The sequence below is a fragment of the Gopherus evgoodei genome, chromosome 4 (genome assembly GCF_007399415.2).
Source record: "Gopherus evgoodei ecotype Sinaloan lineage chromosome 4, rGopEvg1_v1.p, whole genome shotgun sequence".
Lineage (NCBI taxonomy): Eukaryota > Metazoa > Chordata > Testudines > Testudinidae > Gopherus > Gopherus evgoodei.
The window spans coordinates 132,772,073-132,788,294 of NC_044325.1; the positions used below are offsets into that span (position 1 = coordinate 132,772,073).

At 54.3% G+C, this 16,222-nt stretch overlaps 1 protein-coding gene across 7 annotated transcripts in view; it reads left to right on the forward strand.

Moving 5' to 3' along the window:
* PPFIA4 (PTPRF interacting protein alpha 4) overlaps positions 1–16,222 on the forward strand; it is a 204,408-nt gene that overhangs the window by 119,895 nt on the left and 68,291 nt on the right. For all 7 annotated transcript variants that reach the window (XM_030561135.1, XM_030561139.1, XM_030561140.1 and 4 more), the window contains exons 3-10: positions 2,472–2,573; positions 3,618–3,782; positions 5,963–6,037; positions 9,012–9,113; positions 9,789–10,010; positions 10,592–10,738; positions 12,095–12,229; positions 13,744–13,827. In XM_030561135.1, the coding sequence (XP_030416995.1) occupies positions 2,472–2,573; positions 3,618–3,782; positions 5,963–6,037; positions 9,012–9,113; positions 9,789–10,010; positions 10,592–10,738; positions 12,095–12,229; positions 13,744–13,827 (1,032 nt within the window). The remainder of the gene's footprint in view (positions 1–2,471; positions 2,574–3,617; positions 3,783–5,962; positions 6,038–9,011; positions 9,114–9,788; positions 10,011–10,591; positions 10,739–12,094; positions 12,230–13,743; positions 13,828–16,222) is intronic.

A 16,222-nucleotide genomic window follows, 5' to 3' on the forward strand; every position in this document is an offset into this window, starting at 1 on the left:
AGCCCTTAGACCTGATGTGATGATTTCTCCCTGGTTTCTCCAAATGCTGCTGCAGAGGCGACACCCAGATTGTCAAATGCAACATAGGGAGCAAAGGGGGCTCAGAGTGGGAATCTGGGACTTGAGAGACCCAGGTTCAGGTCTCGACTATGCCACAGCCTACCTGTGTGACCTTGGGTGAGTCACTTCCCCTCTCTGGGCCTCAGTTTCCCATCTGTACAATGGGGATTCAGCACGGCCCTGTCACACGGGGGAAAGGTTGCAAGGGGCTTGGATACTGCAGTGATGGAGGCCATAGAAGTACCTTAGACCGGACATGCTGCATGGTACAGACAGGTGTAGGAGGCTGGTGGGCTGGATTGAGTGGAGCTGCTGTGAGACACGTGCTCCAGCACCACTTGCCCTATGAGCCCTGGAGCTGCTTCCTGTCTAGACGGTGAATGGGGCTGCCTGCATTTCTCTCGGGGTGAGCATGTGAGTGCTGATTGGGTCATTCTGGGGGAGAGCATTTACTGCAGGAGAACCAGGGAGGCGGGTGACGAAACGAGATGTTGGGATCTGAACCAAGAGGAGCTTGTGGTGGTTCCATTATCTCCGGAGAATTGTTCTCCACCGTTGGTAGGAGAGGGAGGCTAGACAGAGCAGGGGAATCCCCCATTAACTCTTTCTCTGTGTGACGCCCAGGGTTGGACCCTTGGGGAAGCCACCTGATGTACTGAGATACCACTGAGTCTACCTGTTCTGCCAGCCTGGTCCCCCTTTAACCTTTCTTGCCAAACCAGGCCCTGAAAACCTCCTCTAACACACTCACAGGCAGGCCCACACCCAGCTGAAGACTCAGCTTAAGGGACTTGCTCCAGCACTCAGATGTCCACCTCCCTTGGAGTGCAGATCCACAGGTATATTATGAAATCCACCTCCTCCCTCAGTGTGGAGGAGGGTATGCACAACTTCTCCCCCCCACCCCCACCCCCCTTTAGAAATTACAGACACTGGGTTATATTCTAAATAAAACAAATGTTAATAACTACAAAAGACAGATTTTAAGTGGTAAAATGGGTAGGAAACAGAACAAAGCAGATTACTAAGCAAATGAAATCAAGCATGCAAACTAAGCTAGTTTCACTAAAGCAATTGGTTACAAATAGTATTTCTCACCCTAGATATTGTTGCAGGCAGTTTGCAATGTTCACATGGTTCAGAGTTCCAGTTATTCCTTTTCAGACTGGGCCACTGTCTCAGTCTGAACTCCCCCCTTGCCTTCTCTTCTGCAGTCTTTTTTCTTGGGCAGACAGGCCATGGAAAGGAGGAGCCCTGTTTGCCTTCCTCCCCACCCTTAAATAGAATTTACATAAGGCAGAAATCTTTTGTTCCCAAACTTGACCCCTCTTCCCTCACAATGGAAAGTTACAAGAAGTCCCAGGTAATGTTTTTAGTATCCGATGACAAGACCCCTTGATTCTGTGGGATCACAGCATTCATGAGTCAGGGGCAGTATGGAGGGTCCACAGGAAGGCCAAGCTTTTCACAGTCCATTGTCTTCGCTGATGGGCCATCTGTCCTGTCTGGCTTTTCCATTGTTGTATCTGAAGTGTTAGCAGTGGGCGTCACCCAAAGTAGCATAGCCACAATACAGATATAGAGTCAATATTCCTTACTTCAGATACAGAAATGATACAGGTTCATTGGATAATCACATTCAGTAAATCAGAACCCTCCCAATGATGCCTTACGTGAGCCATCCAGCATAAAGTACATCTCAGTTATGTCATATTCCTATCATAAGCATATTTTCATAAGGAATATGGAATGCAATGTCACACTCTGCATAACCTGAGCCCGCATGCCAGCTCAATTGTAAATTCTGGCCAGAGCACGTACAACGATCCCTGGAAGTCAGGCTGATGCAGATGGCAGGGGCTTGCCTTACAGGGAGCATGTGGAGCTAGGGTTATGGGGCTGTACTAGCTGCTGGTTGGTTAGTGGGTCAAATGTAAGGTGATGGTTTTAGCCTAAAAAGCACTACACAGTTGGAGACTGATAGCTGGCTTCTCTCCCTGCAGTCATGATGAGTGGGTGGAGATCTAGGACCCCCTTTGGTTTAATGGCAGGGTACCTAGCAAGGCGCGTTTTGTCCCTGGGCGTCTAAAGACGGTGGAGTCCCACAGAGGCAGTCATTTCTGGAGGAGGGTGAAGGTTTGCTCGGGAAGGCGCTGTCTGTCCGGTTGAGCTGAGGATGGTGTTTGGCCTGGAGTTCGCTCTTGGCATCATTCTGGCGGTATCGTGGTTTTAAACCATGTTAGAGGCCCCCAAAGTAACAGATTGAGGCCTCGCTTGTGTCCTCATCATACATCAGTCTGAAGAGAGACGCACCAGGACAGTGCATCTCCTCTCGGAGGTTTGTAAAGCCTCCTGGCGCTCAGGGCAGAGCCCAGCCTCTCCGCTCACTGTAGCATTGTGCCCTTTTGCAGGAGTTCACCACGCTGACGAGAGAACTCAGTGCCTGTCGAGAGCAGCTGCTGGAGAGGGAAGAGGAGATTTCCGAGCTGAAAGCCGAGCGGAATAACACCAGGGTAAGTCACAGGGAATACTGTCCGTCCCTGGCCCTGAGACCTGGCTGCGTCTCAGTCTATGTGAGCTGAGGTGCTTATTGAAAACCCTAGTGGTTCCTAACTCTGGGACTAATGATACCGCTGAGAGCTAGGCAGAGTGAGAGCAGTTGCTATGCAAACCCCGTGCTGTCTTCCTCCCGTACATTTACACTCTGGTTTGTAGCGTTCTGGGCAAGTTGACACGGAGAAAGCAAACCTCTCTGGAATTTGTCCCCTAGGGACCTCCGTAGGCGGGATCTCATTATGTACGGCTTGGGAACAGACCCCCCCCCCCATCATTTCTCTACAACCCCGTTAAGTTCATGCTGATTACACTGCAGTATATGGACTGCCATACGGGCTGTTCTGACTGTCTTGGATCCACATGCAGCACTAAAGAGAAACCTCAGTCCTATGCTCTAGAAATCCCTGCTGGTCCAGCCCTGCCCTGGGCCCTGAGCTTTGCTAAGAATCTTCACTCTGCAGCAGCCCCTCAGCTCAAACTAACCTTCTTCTCTCAGCGCTGCTGGGGCCTGAGCTTGGGGGAGCAAAGATGCTGTGCAGCAGGCATCTATGCAGTGTGGCCTTTAGCCGCACAGTGTTTATTTTCAATGGCCAGGGTGAGGTGAGCGTGCGGTGGAGATTTTGTGGCTGTGTTTGCTGGCCGTTTACCATACGTTTTCCCCAGGTCTGAGCATAAGGCAGGGTGGGTGCTCAATGCATCGTGGGAGAGATCTCCAAAGGCTTCCTGGTCTTTGCAGCTAGGTGAAGAGGGGTCTCCAGATCTCCCTCCCCAGTAATAAGTGGGTTCACGTTTGTAGCCTCCACTGTGCGCTGGGCAGGTGATAAAGCATGTGCCCATCTCTGTGCTGTGTAGCTGGGTTGGTCGCCCAGACAGGGCTGCCATGTGTTGTGCCACCGTGGCCTGTGCCCTGGAACTAGGGAGGAAAGAAACAGCCCCCCGGGCTGAGACGGGAGAGCGGGGCCATGGGAGGTGGTGAAGGCTTCTCCCTCCCTCTCTTGCAGCTCTTGCTGGAGCACCTGGAGTGCCTGGTCTCGAGACACGAGCGCTCACTGAGGATGACGGTGGTGAAGCGACAGGCTCAGTCCCCGTCCGGTGTCTCCAGCGAAGTGGAAGTCCTCAAAGCGCTGAAGTCGTTGTTCGAACATCACAAAGCACTGGATGAAAAGGTGAGTTGTGCCACAGAGGGGCCCGGAGCCAGCTGGGGCCCTGACCCCTTACCACAGCCAGCTTCCCTGCACCTAGGACACTCTGTATCCAGCGTTCTCACTGGCCCTGCCTGGCTAGCATCCAGCCCTCTCCCTCTCTGTGTTCGTGGGTGGAGAAGGCTGGACTTGAGGCCTATGGGAAGGCAGGTCCCAGAAATAACCCTCAAGCCATTCCTGTTCCCATCTCCTTTTTTTTCTCCTGTGCAAAGCAGAACCTCCTTGTCTCGAAGCAGCGGGACGTGTTTCCTTGAGTGGGACCGCAGGGATCTCTGCAGTCCTGTGGGGCATAATGGCAGCGAGATCACCCTCCCCCTGGATTTTTATCCAGAGCTCTCCTGGCAGAAGTGGGTCAGCCAGAGAGTTGCAGGCGTTAGCTTGCTTAACACAATGCTTCTGAGCCACTTGCAGTGTGCAATGTCAGCTCCCGCCTTCCCTGCATACTGCGTGTGCTAGGGACGGACGGGCTGGCAGAGCCTACCTGCAGGGATCCCTCGTGTCTCGTTTTAAACATCCTGGAAACTCTGTCCAATGGGAAACCCATCCACAGCCTGAAGCCCCTCGCTCACAGGAACTGATTCTGTAAGTGTCTGTGTCTCAATATCACCCTGTTTTCTCTGACTATGCCCCTAGTATTATCCTAAATGACCTACACCCATCCGAGAGACGCCGTTGCCCAGATTATCTCTTGGCCAGGCTAGGCGGGTTCAGCTCTTTGCTCTGTCCTGACTGTCCTTGGCACTCCCCGAAGCTGTGGCCAACTTTCTGGCAGCACGGTGCCCAGCCCAGGACTGGTGCTAGACCTGCTCAGAGAGGCCTCCTGCTCCCTGGTGGGTCAGGGGGCAGACTTTTATCTTGGAAACCTGGGCCTATCTCAGCATTGTCAGCGGCTGGGGGGAAGCAGAGGAGCAATTTGGCTCCTGGGGCGGGGGATTTGAGAGGGTTCAGATAGCTGTGGGGGCTCAAAGTCATGGCAGGGCTCGGATCAGGTTCGGGTTGGTCATCTGGAAGGAGTTGGCTCATCTGAGAGCCCTGGTGTCCTGTCCCTGCAGGCTGAAAGCCAATGGGTCACCAGCAGCGCTCAGGGGCAGATCCTCTGCCCTGTGCCATTCCCATTGGGGATCTCTGCCAGCTGGGGCTGCTCTAACCTGGCCTGGGGCAGAGACTCAGAGACATCATTGGTGGCTGGTTCTTGGCTTCTCCTCTTCTGGCCTGCAGAGCCAGCACCCCTCCTGCTCTCACAGGGACTCCCCCAACAGGCAAGCGGGCAAAGGAGCCATCCAAGCTGCTGTCTCCTCTCCCCTGTGATGATGCAGCAGCTGCCCAAAGCACTGCTGGTTCCGCCCAGAGCCCAGGGGAGCTGGCAGCGAGGCAGTGACCCTATTACACTGTAGCCACAGGCCTGGTTCAGGTTCTTCGGAGCACAGCTCCAGAGCACAGGCACAGTCCAGACTCGCGTATAAACATCCCTGGGACCCGCTGCTGGCTGGGCGCCCTGGTGAAGTGCTCAGCTCTTGGGAGGTAGACGGGATTAGGCTGGGGTGTCTGTCAGTGGTGTTGGGACGCTGACCCCTCCCACAGTGATATCCTGGCCCCGGGTGCCTCTCTGCTCAGCCCTTTGGCTGCCCCGACCCCAGAGTGCTGCATGCTGCAGACGGACGGCTGGGGGTGGTGGCACTGGCAGTGCAGCTCTCCCTGGAAAGCCAACCCAGGGAGCCTGGAGGTGGGGAGAGGAGGAGAATTAGCAGGGGAGAGGGCTGGAGCCAAGTGGGATGGGAATAGCCCACTTATATAGACGGGACTAAATCCTGGGCCCTGTCTGAGTAGCTGGGGCTCCTGGGCAGCCTTGTATGCCGCTCACACAGTGCCGGGGGAGTGGATCCGATCTGATGCCCATGCTCAGCCCTCAGTGGAATGGCACCGTGGGAGTAACACACATTCAAATCTCTCAGTGACTCCCCCCCAGGCTTTTCCCCTGCAGCCCCTCCCGGCTCTGGCCCGTGGCTGATGATTGGCAGTACCATGCTGCTATGGAGTGATCCTGGGTCCCAGCACGTGCTGGGCCTGGGCAGGGAGTCGGGCTGAGTCGAGCAGTGCCTACCCAGCTAAGTAACAACCTTTCCCGTTGTCTCGAACGCCTGCAGGTGAGAGAGCGCTTGCGAGCCGCCTTAGAACGAGTGGCAACCTTAGAAGAGCAGCTGGCAAGTGCCCATCAACAGGTAAGAGGGGGCTTCGGGATCTTTCCCCGGGGCCTGCGGGGCCTCGTCTGCTACCAACGTTGTGCTGGGCAGCCGTGTGCTTCCTGGGGGGCTGGAACCCCTTGCTGCAGCTGAAAGAAACACCGACGCTCCTCCAGGCCCCTTTGTTACAGCCCAGAGCCGCAGGCATCTGATCGGACAGTGAGTCTGTCCACTCGATGGCAGAGGCGCGACTCTTGCCGTTAACCTCATTCGATCTGTGAACTCCAGAAGAGAAACCAGTCTTCATCTTCTTGAAGGAAGCTCCTGGTCCTTTGGCCTGTTTGTCTATGGGTCTGTCCACGCTGCGCTCAGAGGGGTGACTGCAGCATGGGTAGACCTACCCAAGCCAGCTGTGACCTAGCTAGCTCGGGAACCAACCGCAGCGAAGCCCCAGCAGCCCAGGCTTCCGTATGGGCTGTACAGGCACAGCCTGGTCTCTGGGTATGTACTTGAGTGGCAAGTCTGTGCTGCCACAGCATCACTGCTATTGGGATTGGCGCTAGCTAGGTCTGCATGTGCTTTAGTCACGTCTCTGATTGCAGCGTGGCATCCCCTGAGCAATGAATCCAACGCTAGAGGTGAGATCTTAGACCACATCTGAGAGTAGAGAATGAGGCTTTCTCTCCTCCTCCAGACTTGCTGCTCTTTCCCTCGTTTGACCCTGTGGACAGCCAGCCACCTTTGGCCCTCTTCGCCCACCGGCCCCAGGCCTTCCTGCGGGGAGAGAACCATTCCTGGGACTTGGTCACCCTGGGCCACCATCCTGCCACAACAATAGCAGGATGAGGCCTCTGCTCTGTGTGACTCACTGGCTCACTAGCATGGGCTTGTGCTGTGTGGCGCTGATTTGGGCTGTCACTAGAACTTCGTGTGCCTCTGAGCCAGCCTTCTCGTGCGTTGCACACTAGGGTGCGAATGGGCGGTGCCGGCCCAGGTTCCTGAGGCTTGTGCAAAGGAAGGTGCTGACACAAAATCGGAGCGTGTCAGGGGGGTCCTGCTAAAGGTGGTGTCCAGGGGATGCAACCAAGACATGGGTGATCATTCCCAGTGGTCAGAGCCGGAGCAGTTGAGGGTCAGAGCCGGGTTACTGGAAGGAGGCAAGGCAGGGCCAAGGCAGGAGCAGGAGCTATCATAGCCAGGGGCAAATGTTGTGAGCAACTGCTGGGCTGAGCAGCTGGGCTGCTGGCTGTTCCCACTCATTGGGCAGCCTTCTACAGGCCAGCTGCCCACATTAGGTTGCCTGGAGCCTGGCTCCACTGCAGGCCCTGCTTGCTGACAGGTGGAGTGTGGGCAGGTGGGGGAGAGCAGAAGGTTGGGTGGGTTGATTATGATCTTCGTCTCTCTGCCTTTCACCCCAGTGCCCTCCCTCCCTTCAGAAATGAACCAGCCCAGCCCCACGAATGCACCGCCCTGGCACTGCCAGAGGGGTACGGTGGGGCCCTATGACAGGGCAGGGCACAGATGGGGGTTCAGAAGATGGGCAGAGGGCGGGGGCCATGGCGGATCTCGCTCTTCAAGAGTTTTCTTCTTCTTCTTCAGCCTGATTTTCCTGTCTCAGTTCTATCTCGTTTCTCCGAGCCATGTCCCCGTGTGCCAGCCTGATTCCTCCCCCCCGGGGGTCCGCACGTTAAAGCTTTGGTAGGTGGGAATCAAGGGGCAGATCTTCAGCTGGCGCAAAGTATTATCACTCCATTGCTGTCATGAGACCCGTAGCTCGACGGGGCAAGGACAGCTTACACTAACTCAGGATCTACCTCTTGATACCTAGCTCCTCCAAAAGTGATGGGCTGGATGCAGAAGTCCCTGGGGAGGTTCTCTGGCCTGTGCTGTGCAGGTCAGGCTAGATTATCACAATGGTTCCTTTAAATCTATGACTCTGTGAACAACAGCAGAGAGTCCTGTGGCACCTTATAGACTAACAGATATTTTGGAGCATGAGCTTTCGTGGGTGAATACCCACTTCGTCAGATGCATGTAGTGCAAATTTCCAGGGGCAGGTATATATATGCAGGCAAGCTAGAGATAATGAGGTGGTTCAATCAGGGAGGATGAGGCCCTGTTCTAGCAGTTGAGGTGTGAAAACCAAGGGAGGAGAAACTGGTTCTGTAATTGGCAAGCCATTCACAGTCTTTGTTTAATCCTGAGCTGATGGTGTCAAATTTGCAGATGAACTGAAGCTCAGCAGTTTCTCTTTGAAGTCTGATCCTGAAGTTTTTTTGCTGCAGGATGGCCACCTTAAGGTCTGCTATAGTGTGGCCAGGGAGGTTGAAGTGTTCTCCTACAGGTTTTTGTATATTGCCATTCCTAATATCTGATTTGTGTCCGTTTATCCTTTTTGCTACGGAAAAGGATAAACGGACACAAATCAGATATTAGGAATGGCAATATACAAAAACCTGTAGGAGAACACTTCAACCTCCCTGGCCACACTATAGCAGACCTTAAGGTGGCCATCCTGCAGCAAAAAAACTTCAGGACCAGACTTCAAAGAGAAACTGCTGAGCTTCAGTTCATCTGCAAATTTGACACCATCAGCTCAGGATTAAACAAAGACTGTGAATGGCTTGCCAATTACAGAACCAGTTTCTCCTCCCTTGGTTTTCACACCTCAACTGCTAGAACAGGGCCTCATCCTCCCTGATTGAACTACCTCATTATCTCTAGCTTGCCTGCATATATATACCTGCCCCTGGAAATTTGCACTACATGCATCTGACGAAGTGGGTATTCACCCACGAAAGCTCATGCTCCAAAATATCTGTTAGTCTATAAGGTGCCACAGGACTCTCTGCTGCTTTTACAGATACAGACTAACATGGCTACCCCTCTGATCTGTGAACAACGATCTCAGTTCTTGCAGTGCAGGGGCTCGCAGCCCTGGCAGGGAGTGAGGGGCACGAAGCACTAAAAATAGGGCTGGGAGCTTATGCATAAACATGGTTGCATTTTGCAGGTAACTGTTCTGCAGCAGGGCCCCGCGCAGAGGGAAGCCCCAATCGGAGAAGATGAGAAAAGGGTGGAGGACAAGGAACCAGGGCAGAAGATTCTAAGGAAGGTGAGAGCCCCTTCCGAGGAGCAGGGCTGGACTGCGCTATTCCATGCCTGCCATCTGAATGGCGGCTGTGCGTAGCTCCAGGTGACCTCGGGGCTATCCGGGGTGGCTTTCTTGTCCTCTTTCCCTGAGTGCCGGAGCACAGAGCTGGTTACCTGACATTTTATGATCCTTTTCTTGCCTTGTGATCTTGGGACGTGCCAAGCAAATTGGTTTCCCCCCTTCTGGGAGAGGGAAGCAGTATGAGGCCGTGGTGAGAGCAGAGGACTGGGCCCTGAGGTTTTTCTGATCCTGCCTGATCCGCGCTCCCCCCGCCCTGCCCCGAATGCTGGAGGATGTTGTGGGCCGTGCTTTCCAAGCAAGGCACCTGTGGTGCACTTCTAACCAGGGCATCAAGCACCTCGCTGGGCTCATGATTAAACAGGGAGCAGATAAAATGATCCCAAATCCTCTGGATTAAGTGGAGACCATGTGCTTCAAACAGTCCACAGCAAAGGGTCCTCATCCCTCCTCACTGCACCCTCCATCAGCTCTCCACTAGCCAGCTTGGCCGCTGCCATGCAGGCAATTCTCTGGGCCCTCTGTAAGATGCCAGCCAGTAGGTCTGGGACAGCTACCAAGCTCGAGGAGCTGCTGCTCCACCTCAGTGCTAAAACCTTCTGTCTTGTGGTTTTGCAGAGACTCCCTAATGGTTCCATCCACCCCAACGACGAGGCGAGTCGGGTGGTGGAGCTGCAGGAGCTCCTGGAGAAGCAGAACTTCGAGCTCACGCAGGCTAAAGAGCGGCTGGTGGGGCTGGTGGCCAGTGTTGCCGAGCTGGAAGAGGATCTAGGCACCGCCAGGAAGGATCTTATCAAATCAGAAGAGATAAGCAGCAAGTACCAAAGGGATCTGCGAGAGGTCAGATGCTTGTGCTCCAGCCATGCTATCAATCCCTGTGCTCTTAACAGTACAAGACAGCTTCAAACAGCCAGGCAGAAATTGACTAGTTCGGCTTCCAGGCGCTTTGCTACAGGCGGGATCTTTGCCGCATAGGCGGCGGGTATAATAGGCGAGGGATGCCCTGCCTGCACTCCACCTCTTCCCCTCCCTGCTCCGCCCCTTCCTCCTCAAGGTCCCCGCCACTGACCACATCCCTTCTCTTCTCCACCCCTTCCCCCTCCGCTCGCTGCATCCCTGTGAGCAGTGGGCCCTCGGCTGGGGAAGGGGAGTGTGGAGGAGAGGAGGGACACAGGGAGCGATGGGCTGGTTTCTCCCCAGGGCTTTACACTTGGATAGGGGTTTTCAGGTTACTCTGCACAGGAGGGTCTGTTGGCATGACCGTGACCCCTGATTGCTGTCAAGCCCTGTCCTATTAGCTCCTATTGCTTTAAGCCCCTCTCTGGCACGTGCCAGGGCTCCCCCTTACGTGCTCAGGCTTAGGGGTAGTGGCCCGTGGGCTTGTGGATCTCTGTGACTCTGCTGATTCCCCGTTCCCACAGGCTCTGGCTCAGAAGGACGACATGGAGGAGAGGATCACCACACTGGAGAAGCGCTACCTGGCTGCCCAGAGAGAAGCCACCTCCATCCACGATCTCAACGACAAGCTAGAGAACGAGCTGGCCAACAAAGAGTCTCTGCATCGCCAGGTACTGGGCTCTCCTTGGTGTTTCAGGAGCAGCGTATGCGCAAGAAACAGCTTGGGAGGTTGCAGACTCGGTAGCTGCCTGGAAGCCCTTGTCGTTCCTCTCAGCCGAACATCCTGTCTGGAGATGCCTGCCTGCCCAGTCGGGAGTCAACCCCCACCTGCCGATCAGCAGTGGGTCTTCCCTGGAAGCCCTTTGTCATGGATCCAGAGCTAGCTGTAACCCCACAGTTCTCCCACTCACCGACCAGGTCCCTGCTCCATAGCGCCTTGGGTACTTGTCAGAGTTTCTCAGCTCGGCTGAGGCAGGGGCTAACTTGTCCCAGACACCCCAGCCTCTGTGGACTGGAGTTCAGCCTGCCCTCCAGCAATCTTCACCTCATTCTCTGCCCAGTCCTTCATGGACTTTCCTGGTATCCCTCAAAGTTCTTTGCTCCAATTTTTCCTGCCTAGATCCTTTGGTTACCTGCCAGACTGTTGAACTCCCCTGGTCAGACTTAAAACTTCAAATTCAAATTACACCTGTGTTATCTTTTTAAGTACTGGTAAATTGGGCTGTCTGAAGCGATTGTCCTCTTTCTTGCAAGTAACCCCTGCTTGAATTAATCCCTTGTAACAAGATTGCAAACAATACCATCCAAACAGATAGCATATATAATGTTCATAAAATATTACAGGTATTGCCATGTCCTTCACATCCTCCCTCTGCAGGTTCAGGTGCCATGCTGAGCTCAGCCCGCTCCAGTTAATTAGACGCAGCCATTGCCACTGCTGAGAAAGGGACTGAAGTCGGGGAAATCTCAGCAGGGGTGTCACTGCAGAGGTTGGGCAGTTTAGACCCCAACTGCCAGCCCAGCTGATACCTAGAGCTAGCCAAAGTGTATTGTGAGGGGGTAGTTTTTCCATCCTGTGTAATTAACCCGTGGAACTCACCACCCCATGAGATAATTGAGATCAAGAACTCAGCAGGACTCAGGATGGAGTTATCCCTTTCTATGGATAGTGAAAACATCCACAGCCAATCACAACTACCAGAGGTCAGGAAGAAACTTCCCACATGGGCAGGTAATTCCACAGCTGCCCACTAGTGGGATCCTTGCGCTTTCTTCTGCAGCCGATATGTTGGAGCCAGGAGACTGGTCGATTGGTCTGACCCAGGCTGGCAATATCTGTCGAGGGAAACTAGCCAAGTTTGGTGCTTTCCATGAACCCCCAATCTCTGGGAGGGGCCCTGAAATTCACCCAGCTAAGGAGGGCAGGTTTCCCAGGTCCTTTCTGTCTGCTTGTCCGTGTGTCATCTGGACAATACGGGGTATAGAGGGCTCCGTGTTAAGTGCGTCTCCTCTGTGTTGTCCTGCAGTGTGAGGAGAAGGCTCGGCACCTCCAGGAGCTGCTGGAGCTGGCCGAGCAGAAACTGCAGCAAACCATGAGGAAGGCAGAGACGCTGCCGGAGGTGGAAGCAGAGCTTGCCCAGAGGATAGCAGCCCTTACCAAGGTAAGTGGGCAGCTGGAGTAGGGGGCTAGGACCTTGCCAGGCTCTGCTGGGACCCTTCCTAGGGAACACCCCCCGCTCCCCATTATTCCTAGATTCTTGGGTCAGAAGGACCTGTTAATCCCCTTGTCTGACCACCTGTCTAACACAGGCCATTCAACCACGGAATTGAGAGGATCCACTGCCCATTCAGAGGTCTGGATAGTGCATGACTCTCGCTGAGGCAGAACACCAATGCCTTTGAAAGCATTAAGTGAAGGGGCATTATGGATATGTCTGCTAGAGCGGGGGTGGCTATGTTACTCTGTGTTAGAGAGAGGAGCAGAGAGGCCCCTCCTGGGTCTGTGCCTTCAGAAGTTGCTAGAGGTTGGGCTCCATTGCGAGGCTCTGTGAAGAGTGGGGCCAAATAACCCCACGGTGGTGGTGGGGAGCTGGGTGTTGCTAGTGGGGCTGTGGCTTGAACTAATGTGGGTGGTGTTGGGGATGAGGTGTGGGTGAGTGCAGGCAGAGAGGAGGCGTGGCTTAGGCAGACAGGGCCACCCCACCCTTCCTGCTGCCTGAGCTCCTGCAGCTCTGGGATGTGTAGGTGTCTGGGTCCCTCAACCCGGTGCCTCCAGTGCATCTGCCACACCCCAGTTTAGTTCTGGCATCTGGTGCCTGCCAGGGTGTGCACCAGCCCAGACACCCAGCAGGCATCGCTAGGGCATTCGGCCTGTAGGACCCCTTAACAGGGCAGAATTGTGTCTAAGACGCCCACGATGGGCAGAGCTGGGACTGCCCCAGGGATGGGTGGGGTGCAGCAGCCACTATGGCCTTTGTCTTTACAAACTCCTTCGTGTGTCATCATCAGCCTCCTCTGTGTCCCTGCTTCTGCCTGGCTGCCAGACCCTCACCAGCTCACGCTGCCAGACTCTGCTGGCCTTTGTTGAGGGTGCTCAGCAGCCTGTGCCCAGCCATGGCTGCCCTGGGCTCCCCCAGCTTCCATGGGGCAGCCACAGCTGGATGCCTGCAGACTCATGCTGAAGGGATCAACCCCACCCCGGAGCTGGGGAGAGAGGGAGCCAACGCCAAGCGGGGAGAAGGGTTCCCCTGTTGCAGAGCAGTTTCCTGGAAATGTGTGGGACAAGGCCTGGTGGGGGGCAGGGAGAACACCAAGCCCCAGATAAGCAGGAGTTAGCTGCCTGCTCTCATCATTGCTTGGTGTAGAGCAGTTTGAACCAGGGTTACTTCAGCACTCTAATGCCAGGCCCAAGAGCCAGTGCACAAAGCCCAGCTGAGCCCCCTGTGAGGGCCGCCCATCCCTCAAACCCCCCATGGAGAGCTGTCACTGCCCACTCAGTGAGCAATTCCAGCTGATGTTCCTGGGGACACCACGGGGGTCCCATCGGTCCCAGTGCCGGGGTGCACTGATATCCCATTGCCATCTCTGGTGGGTCAGTGCGGTTCCTAAGTAGGATGACAGCTCTCTGGAGCCTTATGTGCTGGCTTCTCCTAGAAGCTTCCTTGGATTTTCCTAGGCAGAGGAGAGGCACGGGAGTATCGAGGAGCATCTGCGGCAGCTGGAGAGTCAGCTGGAGGAGAAGAACCAGGAGCTGGCGAGGGTAAGCTCCACCGATACAGGAGTCACCCGCTGCCGTGGACATTGGCTGGGCTGCTGCTCCTCCGCTCTCGTTTGTGTCATCTCTTGGGAATGCGAAGTGGCAGAAGACGCGGGTGGCTCTGTGTGGGGCTGGGGAAGGAGGTGCTTGTGGGGTATTGTGGGAGAAGCTCTGGGTGAGGGATGGGGAAACTCTCATGCCATCTTTGCTTTATCTCTCTGGCTTTATCTAGGCTACCCGTTAGGGTTACTCAAATGTCCGGGTGTTAAACTGCACCTACCCTTGGTGCTCAGAAGGATGTCAAAGGCTCTGAGCTCCTTTCATTTATAACCCCTCTCTCACCACACACACACACACACACACACACACACACACACACACACACCAGTCTCTGGGAGGACTGAATTCTTCTTAGTGTATGCACAACGTGTCTCAGACGCCAGGTGACCAGTGTTCATCACTGAATTTGGTCTGCTGGTGGGATCTTTAGTGACACTGACTGGGAGCACAACATGAATGCTAATCCATGCCCCCAGTCCTGTGAGGTTGGAAGGAATTATCATCTCCGGTTTACAGATGAGAAGACCGAGGCCCAGCAAAGCACTGAGCCACTAGCACAACTGGGAATATGACCCAGATCTCCTGACTCCCAGTCCTATGCTTGGACACCAAGAGAATGTTGCCTCCCATACTGGGGGGAAAGCCCTGATAATCTCTGTGTCTGAAGCCATGCAGAGTAAACAGCGGCCTGCTCTCCTGCTCCTGGGTTGCTCAACACCTAGTCTTTTGGGCTTTGCCCCATCTTGCTAGTTGCATGGTAATCTTGCTCCATCTATTTGATCTATCTATGTACCACCTTAGAGTCCTGGGCCTGCTTCCTAGAATCATAGAATATCAGGGTTGGAAGGGACCTCAGGAGGTCATCTAGTCCAACCCCCTGCTCAAAGCAGGATCAATCCCCAACTAAATCATCCCGGCCAAGGCTTTGTCAAGCCTGACCTTAAAAACCTTAAGGAAGGAGATCCCACCACCTCCCTAGGTAACCTATTCCAGTGCTTCACCACCCTCTAGTGAAAAAGTTTTTTCCAATATCCAACGTAAACCTCTCCCACTGCAACTTGAGACCATTACTCCTTGTTCTGTCATCTGCTACCACTGAAAACAATCTAGATCCATCCTCTTTGGAACCTCTTTTCAGGTCCACCTCTACCCCCATATAACATGATCCGATATAACATGAATTCAGATAAAACACGGTAAAGCAGTGCTCCAGGGGGGCGGGACTGCGCGCTCCGGCGGATCAAAGCAAGTTCAATATAACGCGGTTTCACCTATAATGCAGTAAGATGTTTTAGCTCCTGAGGACAGCATTATGTCGGGGTAGAGGTGTAGTTGAAAGCAGCTATCAAATCCGCCCCCTCATTCTTCTCTTCTGCAGACTAAACAATCCCAGTTCCCTCAGCCTCTCCTCATAAGTCATGTGCTCCAGCCCCCTAATCATTTTTGTTGCCCTCCGCTGGACCCTTTCCAATTTGTTCACATCCTTCTTGTAGTGTGGGGCCCAAAACTGGACATAGTACTCCAGATGAGGCCTCACCAATGTCGAATAGAGGGGAATGATCATGTCCCTCGATCTGCTGGCAATGCTCCTACTTATACAGCCCAAAATGCCATTAGCCTTTTTGGCAACAAGGACACACTGCTGACTCATCTCCAGCTTCTCGTCCGCTGTAATCCCCAGGTCCTTTTCTGCAGAACTGCTGCTTGGCCAGTCGGTCCCTAGTCTTTAGCAGTGCATGGGATTCTTCTCTGCTCTCACAGGTGTAACGCTCTTGGAGTCAGGGCATCCACAATGGTGCAGAACAGGGCAGGTGAGAGGAGGCCTATAGCCTGTGGCATGGGGAGAGTATTTGCATGCAGGAAGCACTGTTTAAATTGCTGAGCATCTTCTCTGCATCGAAAGATCCTAATTCACCTACTCCCTCACTTGCCTGCTTAATCCCTGCAGGGAGCTTGAGTTGACTGTAAAGGGTCAGGCCCTAAACTAGTATCATGTACTCAGCTTACTGGGGTCCAGCCCCAGAAGTAAACTTGTGCTGTGCACACAACAATCTCAGGCTGGCTGGTGGGGTCGCCCCAGACCGTGTTAACCCAGCACAGTGGGGCGTGGCTGGTCTAAGTGGAGGGGCTCCCTCACATGGCAGAAGCAATGAGTGTGGTGGAGAAATGGGGACTGAATATGGCTGCTTTTCCCCACCTCTGACTGGCTCTCGGTCATGGGCAAACCTAGAACAAGAAGCACTGGGAAACCGTGTTCTAGATTTCCTGCCAAGTGCGTGTTACGTGGTTAGAACCTCCAGCTGCTGTCAAACCAGCCAGCCAAGCGCATGGCCCAGCG